The sequence below is a fragment of the Miniopterus schreibersii genome (assembly GCF_964146895.1).
Source record: "Miniopterus schreibersii genome assembly, chromosome: 8".
In the NCBI taxonomy this organism is placed as follows: domain Eukaryota; kingdom Metazoa; phylum Chordata; class Mammalia; order Chiroptera; family Miniopteridae; genus Miniopterus; species Miniopterus schreibersii.
The window spans coordinates 80,792,854-80,811,640 of NC_138109.1; the positions used below are offsets into that span (position 1 = coordinate 80,792,854).

General features: G+C 36.9%; 1 protein-coding gene across 2 annotated transcripts in view; it reads right to left on the reverse strand.

Moving 5' to 3' along the window:
• EXOC2 (exocyst complex component 2) overlaps positions 1-18,787 on the reverse strand; it is a 193,093-nt gene that overhangs the window by 71,852 nt on the left and 102,454 nt on the right. For both annotated transcript variants that reach the window (XM_081143631.1, XM_081143632.1), the window contains exons 12-13: positions 8,257-8,382; positions 2,416-2,540 (exon numbers count right to left, since the gene is read on the reverse strand). In XM_081143631.1, coding sequence (XP_080999757.1) covers positions 2,416-2,540; positions 8,257-8,382 — 251 coding nt within the window. The remainder of the gene's footprint in view (positions 1-2,415; positions 2,541-8,256; positions 8,383-18,787) is intronic.

Genomic DNA, 18,787 nt, shown 5'->3' on the forward strand with positions numbered 1-18,787 from the left:
AGTAGATGAGTAGATAGAAAAGCTGTGGGACATTCACACCATGGAATACTATGCAGCTGTACAAAAGAAGGACCTCGTACCCTTTGGGACAGTATGGATGGACCTGGAGAATATTATGCTAAGTGAAATAAGCCAGGCAGAGAAAGACAAACATCACATGATCTCACTTATATGTGGAATCCAAAGAACTTAATAAACTGATGAACAGAATAGATTCAATGACATGGAAGCATGGATCAGACTGACGAATGTCAGAGGGATGGAGGAGGGCGGGTGGGTGGAGGGGGAGAGAGTAACCAAAGAATTTATATGCATATATGTACAACCCAAGGACACGGACAATGCTGGGGGGAGGGACTGGGAAGGGAGATGGGACGGGGTGGAACGGGTCATTGCAGAGAAAAAGGGACATATGTAATATTTTAAACAAAAATAAAATTTAAAAATTAAAAAAAAAAATACTGGAGTAAATATTTATTCCAAATAATAAGAGCAAATTCTTATTTATCTTCCAGACACTGAAATAAGCACTTCACTTATGTTAACTCACTCAATTCTCAAACTAGCCTTATGGAGTGAGCAGAGAAGTGAAGTTATTGCTAAGGGCACAGCTAATATATGATAAACATTGAGTGTTTCTAATTCGACACCAGTGTTCCGTACAAAAACATGTGAGCACTATGTGGCCATGGCACCGATATGGCAACATCTAGCCTTCCCAGGCCTCATACAAGCAACCTGAGTTAGAGATGGAGCAGATTAAAAGAGGAACTAGGCGAAGTGAGTGGTGCAGCTGTCCCACTGTGGGAAAGGGCAAGAAACCCAAATCTGTTCTCAGCATAGTAGTCATTCAACTCCAATCCAGACAAGTGAATAAAAATGTGAACTGATGGGGAAATGTTTGAAAGCAGAACGTTGAGAAATTTTTTTTCAGGACACCTGAAAAACTAAAATTAAAGCACTTTCTTCCTCAGCCAGCAATAAGCAACTTTGCATTTATGAAGGTCAGCCAAACCCTACATTTATTTTATGGGAGACTGACTTTCTCTGTATGGCTAACTTTTCAACATACCTTTTATATAACCAAGTGATACAAAAAGAATATAAAAGTTGTGACACTCATTATTGCTAAATATTTAAATGTTCACTTAGAAAGCACAGTAGCTGATACACACTGAAATTAAAGGCAGGAAAAACACAGTGATAACTCATGCTGAGGGGGCTGACTTCCCTACAGAGGCTGTTTTCTGATGCATTCTCATTTTTCTGTTTTCATGCACAAAGTAAACTTCATGGTTTAGGTAACTAACCATTCGTAGAAAGAAGAATCTAGGGATCTACTAGGTTTAAAAGAAACAGTGGAAAAATAAGAATTAAATATACAATGGGGAAAAACAAAACAACAGCTCCAGAGCCCAACTCTTCTTCTTTAAGAGCAGCATACATGTCCACGGTCAAACAAGGCTGGATGGGCCACTGAAGGCCGTATACCCAGCCACTCTTCACCAAGGAGAGAGGTCCTGAACCACAAACAAATGCTTGGCACAAAAAGGCAAAGACTGTACAGCCCTTTCCACATCCACTGTCTGCTTTGGCAAGTGCGAAAGCAGCAGGGAACAGCTTTACTGTCAGGAAGATCCCGACCTCCCCAGCTCTCCCAGGGCTGTAAAGAGTTCTCTCTGGAGACATGAAGCCAGAGCTGCCTTCTGCATGTTACAAGTGGGGCCTCCCTAGCAGCTGGAGGCAAAAGGTATTAGAGTGTCTATTCCAGGACCCAGGGGCCTCTCGCGGGCACCTGAAGTGACACTACAGAGTGATGAGTCTAAGCTCCAGTACTACACAGAGAAGTCATAACCCCTACGCTACCAATGATGATTAAGGCACTAAGTAAATGTGTGACCTGCGAAAATATAAAGGCTTATAGCAACTTCTGTAGAATGACCACGGGGACTAAAGAACAGAACCTTTACATTCCATCCACCTAGGAAATCGCCTAATTATATGAATTATTTCGAACCCGTGTGCAAGCATTTTATCCTTTGCTCACAGTCCACTGCACAATCATTTCACCCACAATTTCACCTAACACTATACTTCATTCAGAATCCCTGAAAATATTTCAAATTTTCTTTTTTTCTTTATCTCATTTAATCATCACAATCATCCTTGGAAACAGATACACTCAATATTTTCTTTTTACAGTTGAGGAAATTGAGTCCCAGGACAATTAACTTATTCAAGGTCATACAGTTATTAAGTGCTAGGGCTTTATAAGGCTTTTAACTAATCTTAAAATATCTGACACTAGTTATCGGTGTTTTAAGGTTTTAAAAAAGTCACTTCAGAATCTAAAATTTTTAAGACTAAAAATACACAATAACTCAGCTATATCTATAGTCATATTTGTGTACATACCTCACTGAAAAGGCTTCCATTAACATATGAAATCCAGAGTTTCCAGAAGTTAGGCAGCTGACTTAAAAGGAGCTTGGTCAATTTTTCAACAAATGCTACTCGGTGGGGAGATTTGTACCTCCATGCTGGGGGGAGAATGAAACACCATGAATATACTTTGAATCCGGAATAAAAACCTGTTTACACACACTGCCACTCCCGCCTGCAACTGCGCTCCACTTTGGCTGCAAAGCAGTAATATGCCGTAATATGCCGAAAGACCAGCATGTCGTCTTCCCATCACCCCACCTCCAGGCTGCACTCTCCCCAGAAGTCCCTGCTTTCTCCTGGGGCATGGCCAGCAGGGCAGGGCTAGGGGCAGGCTGTGAGGAGGGCACAGCCCAGAGGCAGGGGGCACTTCACAGAGGAAGTTGTTTTGGCTTTTCAACGCTGTTTGTCTTCAGGATGTTTTATTTCTCTTTAAAAAGTCATGCCTTCAAACAGCAAAGTGAGGCAAAGGCAGGGCTGCCCCACAGCCAGTGTTTAAATTTTGAAGCTAATATCAACTTATTAGAAATGCTACTATCTACCCTATGCAGTGAAAATTCAGTAAGAAGTCAAGTTATCACAAAGGAACATATTCAAGAACAATCATGTAATGAATAACTCCTCCCAAAACAAAGAAATTTAAGAAAAAATAACACTTTTGAAGCCTCTTGGGTTACATGTAGCTTAAGGCAGTTATTTAGTAAGTGGGAAATGAGGTCTTACAGCTTTCCTACTGGAAGGCTAAGTGGGCGGAAAGGCAGCAATCCTGCGAGCACTGGTCACTGCCAGCCCCTCCGCCTCTCCGCAGCGCTCACTTCCCCGGTCCCCTTCCCTCCGCACTCCACGCATGCCTGGCAGGAGCGGGCAGAGGCACCCCCACAGCCCAATCCCCAGCAAGAGGAGGGGCACTTGGAGCCAACTTCTGACTTCTGCTCCGCAACTTCAAAGCAAGTCAAGAAAGGGAGCTTTCATTAATCCCTCCATCAACTACCCACTTCCTTTAAAACACTCCCAGGCAAAATAATGTTTTGTGGCTTAATATTACCATTATTATCCTAGTGGGAGAAGATGGATTTTATCCTCAAATGGGAATGTTTAATAACGTTCTAAACAGACAATATGTGGTTAGAAAAGAGGACTCCCATGGTACACAGTGAAGTCTGCCACCCACCCTTGTCTCCACTGCCCAGTTCGCAACTCCAGCCATGAGAAACCACTGTTATTAGTTTCTTGCGATTCTTTCTGAAATGTCTTTTATATACAAAGGCAAAGAGAAATATGTATTCTCCCTCCACCCAAATGAAAGCACACTAAAAACACAGCTTTTTTTCACTTAGTGAGTCCTGAAGTTCTCCCATGTTTCCCCTCCCCCGCAGTTACATAGTGTTTCATGGAAGTATCATTATTTACAAAGTCCCCTCCTAACGGACAGGACTGTTTCCAGTCTTTTCCAGGTAACATCAGTGCTTCAACCAGTAAGCTGTACCTCATCATTTAAGCATATGTGCAAGTGCAGATGCTCCTCAGCTTACTATGGGGTTACAGTCCCATAAACCCACTGTAAGTTGAAAATATTGAAGGCAAAAATGCATCAAATACATCTAACCTACCAAATGTTATAGCTCAGCCTCGCCTACCTTAAACACGATTAGAAGCCAATATCCCCCCAAAAAAACAACGGCAACACAGTATACTGTAGAGTGTTGGCTACCAACCCACATGACTGCCTCGCTGCCTGGGAGCAGCAGCTCACTGCTGCCCAGCCTCACAGGGCAGTATCCAACTGCGTATCACTAACCCAGGGGAGGGAAATCACAATTCAAAATTCAAAGTATGATTTCTACTGAATGTGTACTGCTCTCATGGCATCGTAAAGTTGAAATACCATTAAGTCAAACCATCATTAAGTGGGGGACCGTTTGTATAAATATAGAATAAATTCTCTTGGATCCAAGGGTACACAGAGTTGTGGTTTTGACAGGTATTATTAAAATGACCTCTCCAGGGATTATTTACACACCCACGAGCAACACATGCAAGTTACAGCTTCCTTACAACCTCACCAATGAACAAACAGACCACATAAAACCCAACACCATAAACACTGGCGTTTTTTGTCAAGCCAGTATCTCACTGCAGTGTTACAGTGCCTTTTAGCTTTTATTATGACTGAAGTTGAGCACCTATTTATATGCTTAAGAGCCATTCAGACTTCTTTTTTGTGGTCCATAGAGCCTCTTAATTTATTGGGCAGGTTAGTCCTTTGTCTATATTATGAGTTGCAGGGAAAGCTTTAAATTCACTTGTCATATATGGGAAAGGCACGGTCCTTACTTAGGTGCACACTGCAAACTTGCACTTGTTCAACCAGCCAACATTTCCTGACTGTCCACCTTGTGCTAACTCTGTGGCCGCACTCCAAGGTCTGTCTATGAGGCTCACCATGGATTGATGCCCAACAGCACAGGTCTCCTGCAGTTAAATGGACAGCCAATGAAAGGGGTCCTAATGGTAACATGACATGAGTCTAGTGAGATAAGAGGTATATCTTATCTGCAGACAGAGCTGAAACAGACTAACTCCAGAGAAGCACTAACTGCTTTCAGAACAGCAGGTAGCATGTTACATAGCACAGGCCACGGCCTAGTGTGTCTTGGGCCAGTGACAAGGTAAAAATAGGACAAGAAAATCTAAACACTGAAAGAGCATTGGAAGACCTGCCTCATACAGTAGGAAGTACTCTTACATGATTTATTCCCAAAATCGATGTTTCAAAAGATGTGAGCTCCTCCATGCAGCTACACTGACCACGATTTTGTGTATCCCTCTTGTGAGAAACTCACCTGGTATGCTTGTATCACATATGCTTTGCAGGGCTTGTTTTAAATTAAAGTGAAAGCAATCTAACCTGAACACAAGTCCCCAGGGGCTATGAAGTTGGACAAGCTCTTTGTGCAGTCTGTCTGGCCTGCATTACTACACATCCATAGATTCTACATATATATATATATATAAAATCATCATATATAAACGAGTTGGTCTCAAAGATCAGTCTGTCACAGAGAATGCCTCCACCTCAAGCAAAAAGAGGAAACATAGCCTTTTCACCAATCTAAAAGAAAAATTTGTTTTGAAAACTACAAAATAAATGAACATAAAGTAAACTCAGCTACTCTCATGTTAAATATATCAACCAGTAAGTATTCTAACTGCAATGATTTTATGATAGAAGTCTTTAAACAATTTAAGTAAGATTCCAAGAGGCTTCCAAAAAGATTCCTTGAGCTGAATCTTTTTATGGCACATTAATCAGTAAAATTATTTTGTCTGAGTTCACCATAGTATGGAGTGTTAACGTAAGTACTACACGGTATTGTCAGATCACCATGCTGAGTGGAAGTTCTGCAATTACTTAATGTGTTGGAACAGTTCTTGGAAAACAGATGGGTTCCCGTAGCCTACTGCCCAGTGACAGAGAACAATTCTTAGTCTCCTGTTTTATTTTATCTTTTTATTAGTAGCAGATTCTTTATACCTGTGTATTGATGTAATAAGAATTCTTTCCCCCCCATTCCTAAGTATACTTCATTCAAATTTTGATCACTGACATGGAAAAATGATTTTGGATTTTTTCTTATGAATTCAACATGCACCAGTTAAAGGACTCCTACATACTCTCTCACTGGCAGAGTACCTTCAAGAGGTATTTCCCAAGACTAACGGAAAGAACTAAGTGGATATGGTAGGAATGTCCAAATTTTTTTGATAGAAATTAAAAGTATGTAGGCTCATAAAGTTGCTTTGATCACAAAGTTAAGAACAAGTTTCTTCAACTTTATTCATACCTATTTTTTAATATAAGCAATTTTTCAAAATGTTCCAATTTCAAGTAATAATTTTAGGGAAAATAAACTTGAATTATTTTACTTCCACTTCTAGCAATGTTGGAGTAACAAGAATTGGGTTTAACCTTCAGTCATAAACAACTAGAAAACTGGAGGGAAAAGAGATAAAAAGCTGTTTTGAGACACTGAACAAAGAATGGGAAAGAAAAATGTGTGGAGAGTCTACATTTGCCCTGGCTTTCTGCCTGCTGACAATTTCCAGATGACAGAGGCATAGGGAGGAAGAACCTAAACAAAGCCCAGTAGCCTGAGTTGGAAAGATGAATTTCAAGGAGGTGGAAGTGAACGGGGAAATGCAGGGAAGAATTCTGCAAAGTAAGGAGGAATCTGCAGAAAACAAGCTCCAAAACTCTGCATAAGAGTCTTCTTTACCGAGTACTAGGTCCAGCATACACGGTGTAAGATCAAGATTCCCACCCGGCCAGGTATAGCTCAGTGGCTGAGCATCAACATATGGTCCAGGAAATCGTGGTTCGATTCCCAGTCAAGGCACGTGCCTGGGTTGCGGGCTCGGTCTCCAGTGGGGAACATGCAGGAAGCAACCCTTCAACAACTCCCTCATCATTGATGTTTCTCTCTCTCTCTCCTTCTCCCTTCCGCTCTCTGAAATCAATAAAGATATATTTTTTTAAAAAAAACAAAAAACCTTAAAAAAAAAAAAAAAGATTCCCAGAGATCACATAGGCAGGGAGACTTTCTAGTTCTCAACAGCCAGAGGGAACAGTCCTTGCCAATTACCTGGGCCATTCAGTGGAGATCTAAGAGATCCTACCTCAGTTGTAGGGCTGAAGTATCCCTAGAATGAAGGCAACTCTAGACCTGCTCTAGCAAACTTGCAACAGGTTTTGAATGGATCAAACTTACTGCAAGCAGCTGATAAAACCAAGTCCAGGGCTCTTTAAAGTAAAGCAACAAAACCCTGACACTCGACACTAGATATTCAGTGTCTGGGAAACAATAAAAACACGAAACAATAAAAACACGATTAGCCATGCCAAAAGGCAGGGAAATGTGAACCACAGCCAGGCACCAGGAAAAAAATTACTCAACAGTAACAAATCCAGAAATAATGGAGATGACAGAATTAACCAATAATGGCAAGCTGTCCTTAGGATGAACATTCATTCATATTTATTAACGAAAGCTTAAAAAAATTCCCTACTTCAATACTTGTAAGAATAACATGAAATACTTCCAAATAAACTTTAGAGGTATCTGAATTTAGTATAAAGAAAGGTATTTCTATTACTCTATTTGGATTTTTTAATTTCTATTATTGAGGTTAGAATCAGAAATACCAGTGACTAAGAGCATCTAACTGGCACACAAATGCATTAGAATCAATATATTTTAAATCTCATATAGGTAAATAAACAATAGGTAAATATCAACCTTACAAAGTTTAGAAATGTAACATAGTACAATCTGAGATGCCTTATCTCATGAAAAAAGACTAACAATTAATTTTTGATTAACAATAAATCCTTCTTTCCAAACCAAATTTTAAAATTCATTAGTAAGATGTCTTTCTCTGTATTGACTACAGAAATTACTTTGTTGCAAAATTCATCTTGAATAAGTTCTCACAGAATTTTTTCTGTGGCATATTTTTAAAAATTAAACCACAGCAAAAATAAAACTAGACTCTTAACCTAATATGTTGAATGATACTAACCTGTGGCTACTGACTTATTAAGAAATCAAATGGCATGTATTTAATGTACAACGTAAGATGCATTTTAATTATTTAAATTTAATTACTAGGTAGTTACTTAATAAGTAGAGATGAGGATTGGTAATATTTAGCAGTAGTAATAGAACTAATTATGGAAATTTCCAAGAGAAAAATGTTTTAAATTACACAAGTATCAATTTAAAAGACAAAATGGGCATAAAGAGAGACACTTACTGTCATCTCGGCCAGACTGAAAGCTGCTGCCCCGCTTCAGCGACGCTGTCTGGCTCAGGTGGCCCAGTGCTGAGGGCCGCACATCGCTCTCCAGGTCCACCACGGGACCGTGCAGGCCTGCGGTACCTGGAAGAGAGGGGACATTCTGTCAGTTCTATCTATTCATACTTAGTTAATTTCATTTAAAAGACTGCTTCTCTGAGTTATTTCTTGCTCATTTTTCCATTCCTTTAAATACAGCATCTACTAAGTAAAATAAAAAATATTTCCTCTAAATAGCTTTTAAAAGTCAGTCCCACCATGGCGGATTTGGAGGATTCAATCCATTACTTTGGATTAATACAGAGATGCAACAAATCATGGAGTGAAGCCTTTATGGCCCTTTAGAATGGATGTTCAGTAAAGCTGGGGCGGGGGATGTTCTAGAACATAAAAACCAGCACGAGAAAAACTACTTTTGAAAAACTACTTGGCACTGGGAAGGGAAGACACAGAGGTCTGAGTTTTAATGCAGCAGATCCACAGCACAAATCTTTGACTTCTCCCTTAAAACTTAAATCTCCAATCCTGTTTCTTTCTTTCTTTGGGATGCGGAATCTGGGATTTCTATCAGGGATTTCTATTCCTGATGCCAGTGCCAGCCAAGCTTGTGTGGATCCTCTTCACCTCACAGTTACTATTCCAGGAGCCTCATATGTCACTACTGTCAAGAAATTCTCATTGTCCTGGATTAATATCACTGAAATATTCCAAAATGTCCCCAGAATTCCAACCCAAATCATTCTTACAACCAGGAAACATTTTTTTCTAAAATGAGTATCAAGAGCTATTAGGAACGGAATCTCACGTTGCTAAATGTGTTATTAAGACACATTTATTCACTTTAAGTGGTAAAATGTTCCGTTCAATAGACAGAGGTGCCTATAACCCCCGCCCACTCTGAGCTCTTCAGCTGAGCATCTTCCAACAAGCTGAACTCAATGAACATTTAGAGTGCTTTCCGAGCACAGGGCACTAAACATTCCCTGTGAAAGTGCATCACACACCTCCCTGCCTTATTTTCCACTCTCTCCCGAAAGGCCTCACTCATTCCTCTTCTCCCCTTCAACTCTCATGCTTTAAAATGCTAACTGCATCAAGTCCTGCCAGTCTCCGGGTCAGAAACTACTTTCTCCGGGGTAAAGGTTAAACACTGTATCTTGGTCCAGTTACTGGACTTTTGCAATAACTCCCTCAAAATACACTGAGTGACACTGATCCTAAATTAGTCAATAAAAACCCTATTCCTTATTTCATAAATTAATAAAATATTAAAAGCTTACATATTTGTTTTCAGGTGCAAAAAATAAAACATGTTTGTAAAATAATAATTTTATGCCACTGATAATGTTAGCTATTCAGTAACACTGAACAATTATTTATTGGACAGCTCCTATGTGCCAGGAACTGTACAGACCTTGGGGATAAGATGATGAATAAAAGATAAGGCCTTGTTCTCAGGTGTTTACATTATGGTGGTGGAGGCACAAAATAAAACAATAAATAAATAAGCAAAATACAGTAAAAAGTGCTATGGAGAGCCTGTTTTATGGGATCGTCCTATCATGAGCAACTTACGGTGCTATCTCCTGTATTCTCACAAATTCTACCAGGTAGGTTTTATAGAAATAGAAATTAAGTCATTTGAACAGATTTTTTTTAGTGGAATACAATTTTATTGAAGACTTAAACTGTGTTTCAACTATTGTGCTAAATGCTTTATTTACATGCATTTCTACTTTGGTAAACATATTTAAAATACGAAGGTTTAAATAATTTTAAGAAAACAAAATAAATGTAATTCAGGGTAAAAAATACAAACAATGGAAAAATAGTACTTTTTATAACTGATTTTTTCTACATTAAAGAGGAATTCATATAGTCAGCACTACTATATATTCTATATAGAATTCAGGAAGTTAATATCAAAATACCAATTTTCTGAAACAACTTCAAAGTATAAAGAGGCTTGAACTTAGTATCACATTAAACATTTATATAAAAATTTATATTAAAATGTATATAAAAAGGTACAAGAAACGAATGCTTTAATTTAAAATGTTACATGTTACTCTTGAAGGTTTCAGGACTTTAAATTTCTGACTAAAAAGGAAAAGACTTCCTAGTTTCCTGAAAGTACACTATATACCATTCTTACAAAAAATATAATTATCATTAAGTAAATTTTCAGAAAAAGTTTTTCTATATAACTGATATGTTTACAACTTTAATCTAAGTTGTTTAAGATTGAGGTATTTATGTAGCTTAATTTAAGTAACTCGGATTCTTAAACTGTTAAAGACTGATTTATCTTTCCCTGAATTAAGAATATGCTGTTCTTCTATTAGAAACCATAGCATAATTTTCTCGGATATCAGTAAAAGAAAGATAACATGAACTAAGTTCTTAATTGGTGGTGTTGAAGTACCAGCAAGTAGGTCACAGCAGCAGGAAGCTAGAACAGCAGTCCACCCCCGGGACTAAGGGCATCTGTAACACATCTGCAAGGCGTGTTTCTGCTGAGTGACCAAAAGAGGGAGCTTCAGCACTGCACACAGACACTGCCCAGCAAGCAAAGAGGCCATTAACTCAAATGGGTTTTACTCCCTACCATTTTGAACCTTTTTTCTGTCAAAAAGAAAGGTCTTATGATGAGTTATTTTACAGGAAATTAATAGAATTATCCTTTGAAGAGAAAATTAGTGAAAACATTTTAAATTTCAGTTGTCAGAAATCAAGTATATTTAAAAAACCCTCGAAGATTCAGATTCCTTTTAAATTTTTACCCCACAAAAGAATTAACAAATATGAAGTGGTTTTGATGATAACAAAGCATTACTAAAAAGAACCAAAAAAAAAGAATGAAACAGAAAAACATTTTCTGTAACAAAATCAGCAAAAGGTTTTAAAATATCTTACAAGAAGTCAGTTTATTTTCTCTTGATTGTTTAACCTCACAATATGATAGCAATACCTCCTGATGTGCTTAAGAGAAATATGTCTATTTCTCATGGAAAATATATGGTTATAAATGAGAATAATTATGAAGTTTCATAATATCATGCTCTGATTTACATGCAGATTATATGCAACTGAACAGTAGTATTTAGCATATTTTCCCTGAAAACCTACATTATCTGTCCCTTGATATCCAGCTGAGGACAGTGTTTAACTGTATACACACACTTCAGTTTTTTCATTAGAATGTTAGCTCGCAATGGGACATTTTTTAGGTGTGACAGACTAAAGTATTTGTAAAATTGCATCTGACTTTGTCTTCTGCAAACTTAATACTGCATTAATATGAGTTATGAGAAGTTATGTTTTTTCTTGACAGTAAATTTTCTCTAGAAATGAAGTGCCTATGGTTTTTTCTCGATGGAAAATTTTAAGAGCCTTTTAACAAATAGGATTACAGCCTCTCTGCCCTCATTTGTGCTGATACTAACAACTGTTCCCTATATTTGAAACTGGGGAAGGGTTTAATTCTACTCAAGGTTCTCATGGCTATGCAATTGGTATGGGGTTTTGCAGCTAGCTTAAGGAGTCATAATAGGTGCTTTATCACCTGTAAAAATTAGGGCTTGCAACTATGCAATTTTTAAAGTCTTTTTTAGCTATAAAAGTCTGATCCTATTATATGAAGTTTAATTCTGAAACTTTAAATCACCACTGAGAACAAAATGGAAAATATGCTTATTCTGCTCACCACTGCTACAATTTAGGACACTGATTAGTGCTGTCATCTACATGTATAAAAGGTCTGCCTCTACACCGAGAGCATATGGAAAAACGAATCCTGAAAAGTGCATCAAGTAACTATTACAGGTGACCAAAAAAGTAACAGTGAAAACGTCATCAGAATTTTATGATTTTTATTGTGAACCTTACAGCTTAGATATTTTAAAGGCACTAAGGAGAGTAACCAATAAATGTACTCAGATAAATAAGTGCTTTCAAGATCCAAATTACTTGGCTATAACCTGTCAAAGTTATCTGAGAGGAACAACTCCAGAATAAAGACTACGCTAGAGAAAAAACTGTACACAGGAGCACACCCAACAGCATGAGCACCATCACTACAGTATTTGTATAAAAATAACAGACAAAATTCTAGAAGTTCTTTGGGTGTAGCTCTATCTTCTAAATTCCACAAACTAGTGTTAGAGTTACAATTTTACCAATATATCAAAGAAAAGGTAAGTATCTTATCTACAGATGCTTGAAAGAAGCATCTTGGAAGAAAAACTCCTTTAAGCACTTAAAATTTCTTGAAAAGACCAAGCTTCTTAATTACTGACAATCAAGGTCAATAATTTGATTCTCCGGTTAAATAAAGCTTCTATAACATGCTACTAGCACTCTCAAAAGAAACTCTTTTTCTAATTGTGAATACACAGGAGTAATTTAAAATATTAAAAACAAACAAAATTAGAAAAACCATTTTTGGATATAATGCTACATTTTGCTTTAATATGAGAAAAACAGAAAATTTCTTTCAGAATTTGCAGAAGGTACTTTCTTCACAATACTAATAAAACAATCCTAGTCAGGTCACTAAAAGGATAAAAGCTGCAGTATAGAAATAAGTTTAAACTGCTTTATTTTCTAAGAGAAAATTAACTAATAATATTTTACAATTCGCTATTAACAAACTGAAACATTTGCTATTTTTTCCCTTCAACTGTGAGATTTCTACTAGATAAAAAGTCTTCAGCTTTATGCTAATCTATAGATCTGAAAAGATTTGCAAAGCTCAAAAACTTAAGGGTTTATATTAAAATGCTGATTCTTACCAAAAACTGATAGTGACGTTTAGAAGACTTTATAGAAAACGCTTATCATACGGAAACCTTATCATGTATCAATCAAATCCTTTCAACTCAAGCTGTGCAAGTTTTCCCTATTTTAAATGAAAAGCAGTCAATATTTGTTTTAACAGGCCCTATATAACATAAAGGGCAGAAGAGACCTTTCTTCAGGGGAGCCAGCAAATGTGGAGCCAGGTGAATAAATTCACTGTATTTTCTCATCCTTTGTGCCTCTTGCAGGTTTTCTCACAGTCTAGGATAATGTGGGCAACACTGATCTATAGCCCCAACTCTCAGAAGGGCAGCTGACTTCCTCACTGCCCTTAAACACCTTTGAACACATTTTCCTGAGCACAGCGGGCCCTTGTCCCGTGTGCAGCACGACCACCCACTGTTGCTTGTTGACCAAACATGCAGGGCCAGGAGCCTCCACAGACACAGGCAGGATGGGATTCCTTTCAAGCACAACACACAGAAGAATTTCAATGCCAAAGCTGGGGGGCAGGGAGGGTGTATCAAGGCAGAATTACAAATTCCTCATGAATTAGACCTGTGTCAACAGATAAAAATGTTCTTTTTGATCTTATGCTTCTGTAGATATTTAAGGTTCCTATAGGAGCATTTCCTCAATTTAAAGGGGATCATTTAGTCAAATTAAACAAAGGGAGACATGTTTAACATGCTTTGCTTCACTCTTTAGGGTGTGAGGACTGTCCTTAATAGGTCCCAGGCAGAGATTCTGATGTAATATTATTCACAACAGTAGTTGACAAAAGAAGAACAATTTTAAAAGCAAATCCACAGGTGTGAACTTTGAAGAAGCATTTATTAGCTAACACTGGCTATCTAAGCAAGAACCGTAAAAGCTGGATGGGTGATTAAGCAAAACACAATTACTTGTTTTAATTACAGTGCTACACTTTTCTTGCAACTATATATATAGATTTAAGTAGAGAAAACATGCTTAAAATATATAATAGACTTATTACCAAAATGACAGAAAACAGAATTAAAATGTTTGTAATGATGAATTTTTTCAATTACGTTAACGCTAGCATTCAGTGTGTGCATGACATTCATTCTCAAATTCTTTTTCTCTTAAGGACAGGGGATGTGCTTTAGACACGAAGTGGCTCCCAGCCGCAAGAAGTCTTCTTCCAGATATACAGTAAGTAAGCCCAGACAGCAGAAGAGAACCAGCTGCCAGGATAACAAATTGAAAAGTCTTTTTGACATAAGCCTGTTGGCTGGTCTGATCTAACAAAGATAGATCATTCATTGTTAGGTAAATAGGATCTAGTATAAAATAGAAGAAACAAGCAAAGAGCACTTAATCCAACTCTTTTCTAGGATATTCAACAGCTGTTATTTTACTATACAGGATCTACAAATGAACACTATGGTATTCAAAAAGTAAATCAAATTCTCAACTCCTAGGTTACAGACTTAAAAACAACAAACTGCTTAAGTTACCAGCATTAATTACCAAACTTAATTTTAATTTGGAAACTAAAACTGTCTTTTCAAATTAAATTAAAAAGCAAGTCTACAATCATTATGTAAAAACCCGCTAATCTGCATTTAAATAATTAAAACTGCTTATATAAACTTATACTATTTATAAACAATAGTGACAATTTCTAATAGTATGCATCAGAAATTCTAACGGCACACAAGTAGTTGTAAATTTAATCCATGGCACAATGAGTATCACCTGGGTTTTTTTCTCTTTGTGAAAAAAGACAAAAGGAAAGGGAAAATCAGACCACCAACTTTGCTGGAAAGTTTTTTTCATTACAATCATAAACTGGTACTTTTCTTCTGCTTCTCTCTCTTGAATCTATTTTCTTCTATACATACCTCATAGCTTATAAATCGTAAAGCAAATAAATAAAACCGCACTAGAAGCATTTAAAAGCATTTCATCTTCTAAAGCCAATTTAAAAAGTACTCTGTAGTCACAACATGCAAAAGAACAAGTGTGCAGATAAAGCTGGGGCTCTGGAATCTACATTTGAAGAGATATGGTTGCAGGGAGAAGGTAAACATCAAATTAATGTCTCATATTGGTTCTTGCTGCAGGTGTGCTTTCCTGTTTTCTTTTAAAATCAATTTCTATTATTCTGTGTTCATACTGTTATGATAAACATTCAGAAGATGAACTATTTTTAAATCTCCAGAAAATAAACTTCATTAAAAAAATCTTCCTAATGTACAACTTCATTATAGCAACTTTAAAATAAAAATTATAACATTATTAAAATTTAATATGTGTATAACGACACATCTTTACTGTTTTTTTAACCATGAAAATATTTTTATAGTCCCACAGAAAATTCAATGAATCTGCTGCCAGTTTTCTAACAGAGGTTGAAGTTTAATCAAGTATCAAGTAAAAGTCTACCTAACTCTGCATTATGGAAATACCAGAATTATATTTATTAATACTTAATACCTCACTAATTAAAAACAAACTCTAAGTTATGTACATAAAGGTCAAAAAATATCAAGAAAACATGCAGTATGGTTGTACTATGTAAATTCACAAAATTAAACATAAATTGTAAAATATAATTGATGTATGCATTTTATGAGCTTTTAAATGTAAAATACATATGGCCTTTTTATATCTTTAGGTCACTGGGTAAACAAACATTTTTATTTCAGCAAGTAACTCACCTAATTATCTACTCAATGTCTGGAATAATTAGCAGAGCAGGTATTAGCCCAGCCTCTACAATGTTCTCATTATTTTTCTTCTACAATAAATCCATACGGGGATAATTCACAATAAACTTTTTAGGTGTGACATAGCATATATATTTAAGTTTTCAAAGAAAACCTGAGCCACATGTAAATGTATTTCCTTCTGTTATGTGACTATTTTAAAGAATCTCTTGCCTACTTAAGTTACTGCTCCTATTCTAATGTCCACCCATGTGTCCCATCCTAGTATGTCCTTACGGAAAGTCCTAATTAAATGCATATCTGAAAGAAGAGAGTAATTCCTCTGTGAGCAGACGGAAGCCTTTCCCTCGAATTATTTCACATAGCCAACATCTATTTTAAGAGTTAAACCCATTTTCAGAACAAAGGAAAAAACACCTTTGAAGTCTACCTTTAAAAGTCCTGTTTGGGAATGTCAGTAGGGGGTTAACCAAAGGCTTTTCCTGGCAAGAAACCTGAAGACTTAGTCTAATTTTGGATCTATTTCACAGGAATTTTAAGGGACAAATGACACTTCTTATAAGGTGGTAAAAGTTTTCCTTGTGCAACAGTTCAGGATACAGGGCTGGTCTGAAAACAGAGGAACCGAAGCAAATGGTTAACCGTTCAGGCTGCAAAAAAAATCACTCTTCCATTAGTAGTCAAGCTTTCAGGATGAGTGTTTAAAATGTTCATCTTTATTTCCTATCTTTGTCTCCCCTTAAAAAAAACAAAAGATCATACATGGGCTACAGAGAGGTAGGCCACGGAAGTGAGTGCAGAGTGTTAGGGGACAATGGCACAGTGAGCTGAAGGTGCAACAGTAATCCCGTTCTTGTGCCCTAGAGTTTTTAATATGGAAGATGCCACCCTCTTAGTATCTGCTATTACTATAAAAACTGGAATCCAGGGAAATCCTTATGCAGTGTTCATAAGAATATCAACCTCATGACCTCCCTCTGCTGACAAGTGCTTCATAAACAAAACAATCTTCCCTGGAAAAGGTACCTTTTCTATGTAGGACTGCTGTCTCTAAAATCTATCACCATCTTCACTCATGAAGTTTTCTCTGAAGACCACAAGATTAAATACAATTAAAAATTTTCCTCTCAAACCCCCAAGTAAAGACTTTAAGTCTCAAAAAAATTATATATTAGAGACCAGCTTTACTTAAGACACAAAGAAACCTTTTCCTGTCTGAAACACTTCTAGTCTACCTATTTAAATTTGTATTTTATTTCCCAAGGCTGTCTCAATTCTTAACCACAGTCCTGCCTGTAGATTTACTTAAAAAATTACAACTATTTCTCTTCTCTAATGTTAAAAGGCCAAGCACAGACTGTAATACAAGGACTCAGAACTTCTTTAGATTTAGAAAACGGGTTCCTGAGCATAGCTGAGTAAAAACCCAAGCTTCGTAACAAAGCGCTAGGGAAGACGCAGGCATGGTCACCAGCATGTTCACCGTGTTCAGAAATCCTGTGAGATGGAAGCATGTGCTCCAACAGTAGAACACAGGCAGGTCTTGTGCAACGTGCTGTCCTCCCTCACTGACTCAGAGGGCGTGACTCTGGTGGGATGGTGAGAAGTCTGAACCACTCACTCCTCCTGCCACTTCTCAGGCATGAAGAAGCTGAGTTGTTACCTGGCTTCTCTGAGATACCGTCCTCACATGCAGAATAGATCTAAAGTCATCTATTGAACATCTGTTGGGAACAGACAATTTTCCAGTTTTCTTCCACAACTAAAAGATCATAATTATGAGAGGATGTCCAATAGAAAGTCCAAATTACATTTAGGAGCCTTTCTCCATATTATATTATTTATATTATGGCACTTATCAATTAAGAGTCCATCATGAACAACTGGTCATAGATTATATAAAAGAAAAATTGTGCTTATTCCCAGCAAACTTATAATTAAGGCAAATATTTTATATTTGCATATACCTCTACATATATACAGCCATATACCCATACTATATGGTATAATTACATAACCTGTATAAATGTAACTAAGTGTATATTAAATAGCTAACACATAAAAAATGACACATGCAAGCATTAATGACAACCAGAAGAGTATCTTAGTGCAAAGTGGCCAGAGTGGACCATGTTTACAGGAGGCTAATCTTCCATCCAGGAAACACATATTCTTTCTATGTCTATGTAGGTTTTATGTCATTTGCCTTTGCACTGAGTATCAGTTAAAAAGCCATGGTATTAATGTACTTAGATACTGAAGATATTAAACTGCTTCTGAATTTGAAAATTACATGTACTTAAATATCTGATAATATAAAGACCTCACTAATAATATTTTAGGTAATGATAATGGTTTCGTTAAAGTTTTTTCAAAATTACATAATGAAATAATTATGGATGAAATGATGTGACCTACTTCAAAAATAATTCAGGGCGAGGGAAGCGGTAAAAACAAATGAGGGTACAGATAAGGTTGGCTATGAGCTGATAACTGTTGAAACATGGGGGGTTACTGTATTACCCTTTCTGCTTTTAAGTATGTTTGGAATTCTCCAAAATCAAATAATAAAAGCTCCTTCTGATGTGAGCTCGATAGAGCACACCAATCTTGCAATTCACTCATGTTGTTTACATTGGTGAAAGCTGCTGACAGCAAGAGAGGGCACAGGTAAGCATGTTCTTCTGACTGTCAAGGACAACTAAATAGTACCTATAAATATCTGACCAATGAATTTTGGAAGTTTACGTTGTCTTGTCATGAAACCCGTAGAGTAAGTTCAAAGGGTTGTTATTTTTTTACTTCCTAATCAAAAGACCAACTTATGAAAATAACTTTAGGTAAAGCCTGTCACTAACAAATGGATCCATTTAATGTACACTATTTTAATTCTTTCACAAGTGATGAGCAAGTTTTGCAACAAGCTTGGTCAGAATGAATTCAAAAAGTAGGATTCCAGTTACACATGAGCTACTGTTGTTTTTTTAAGAAAT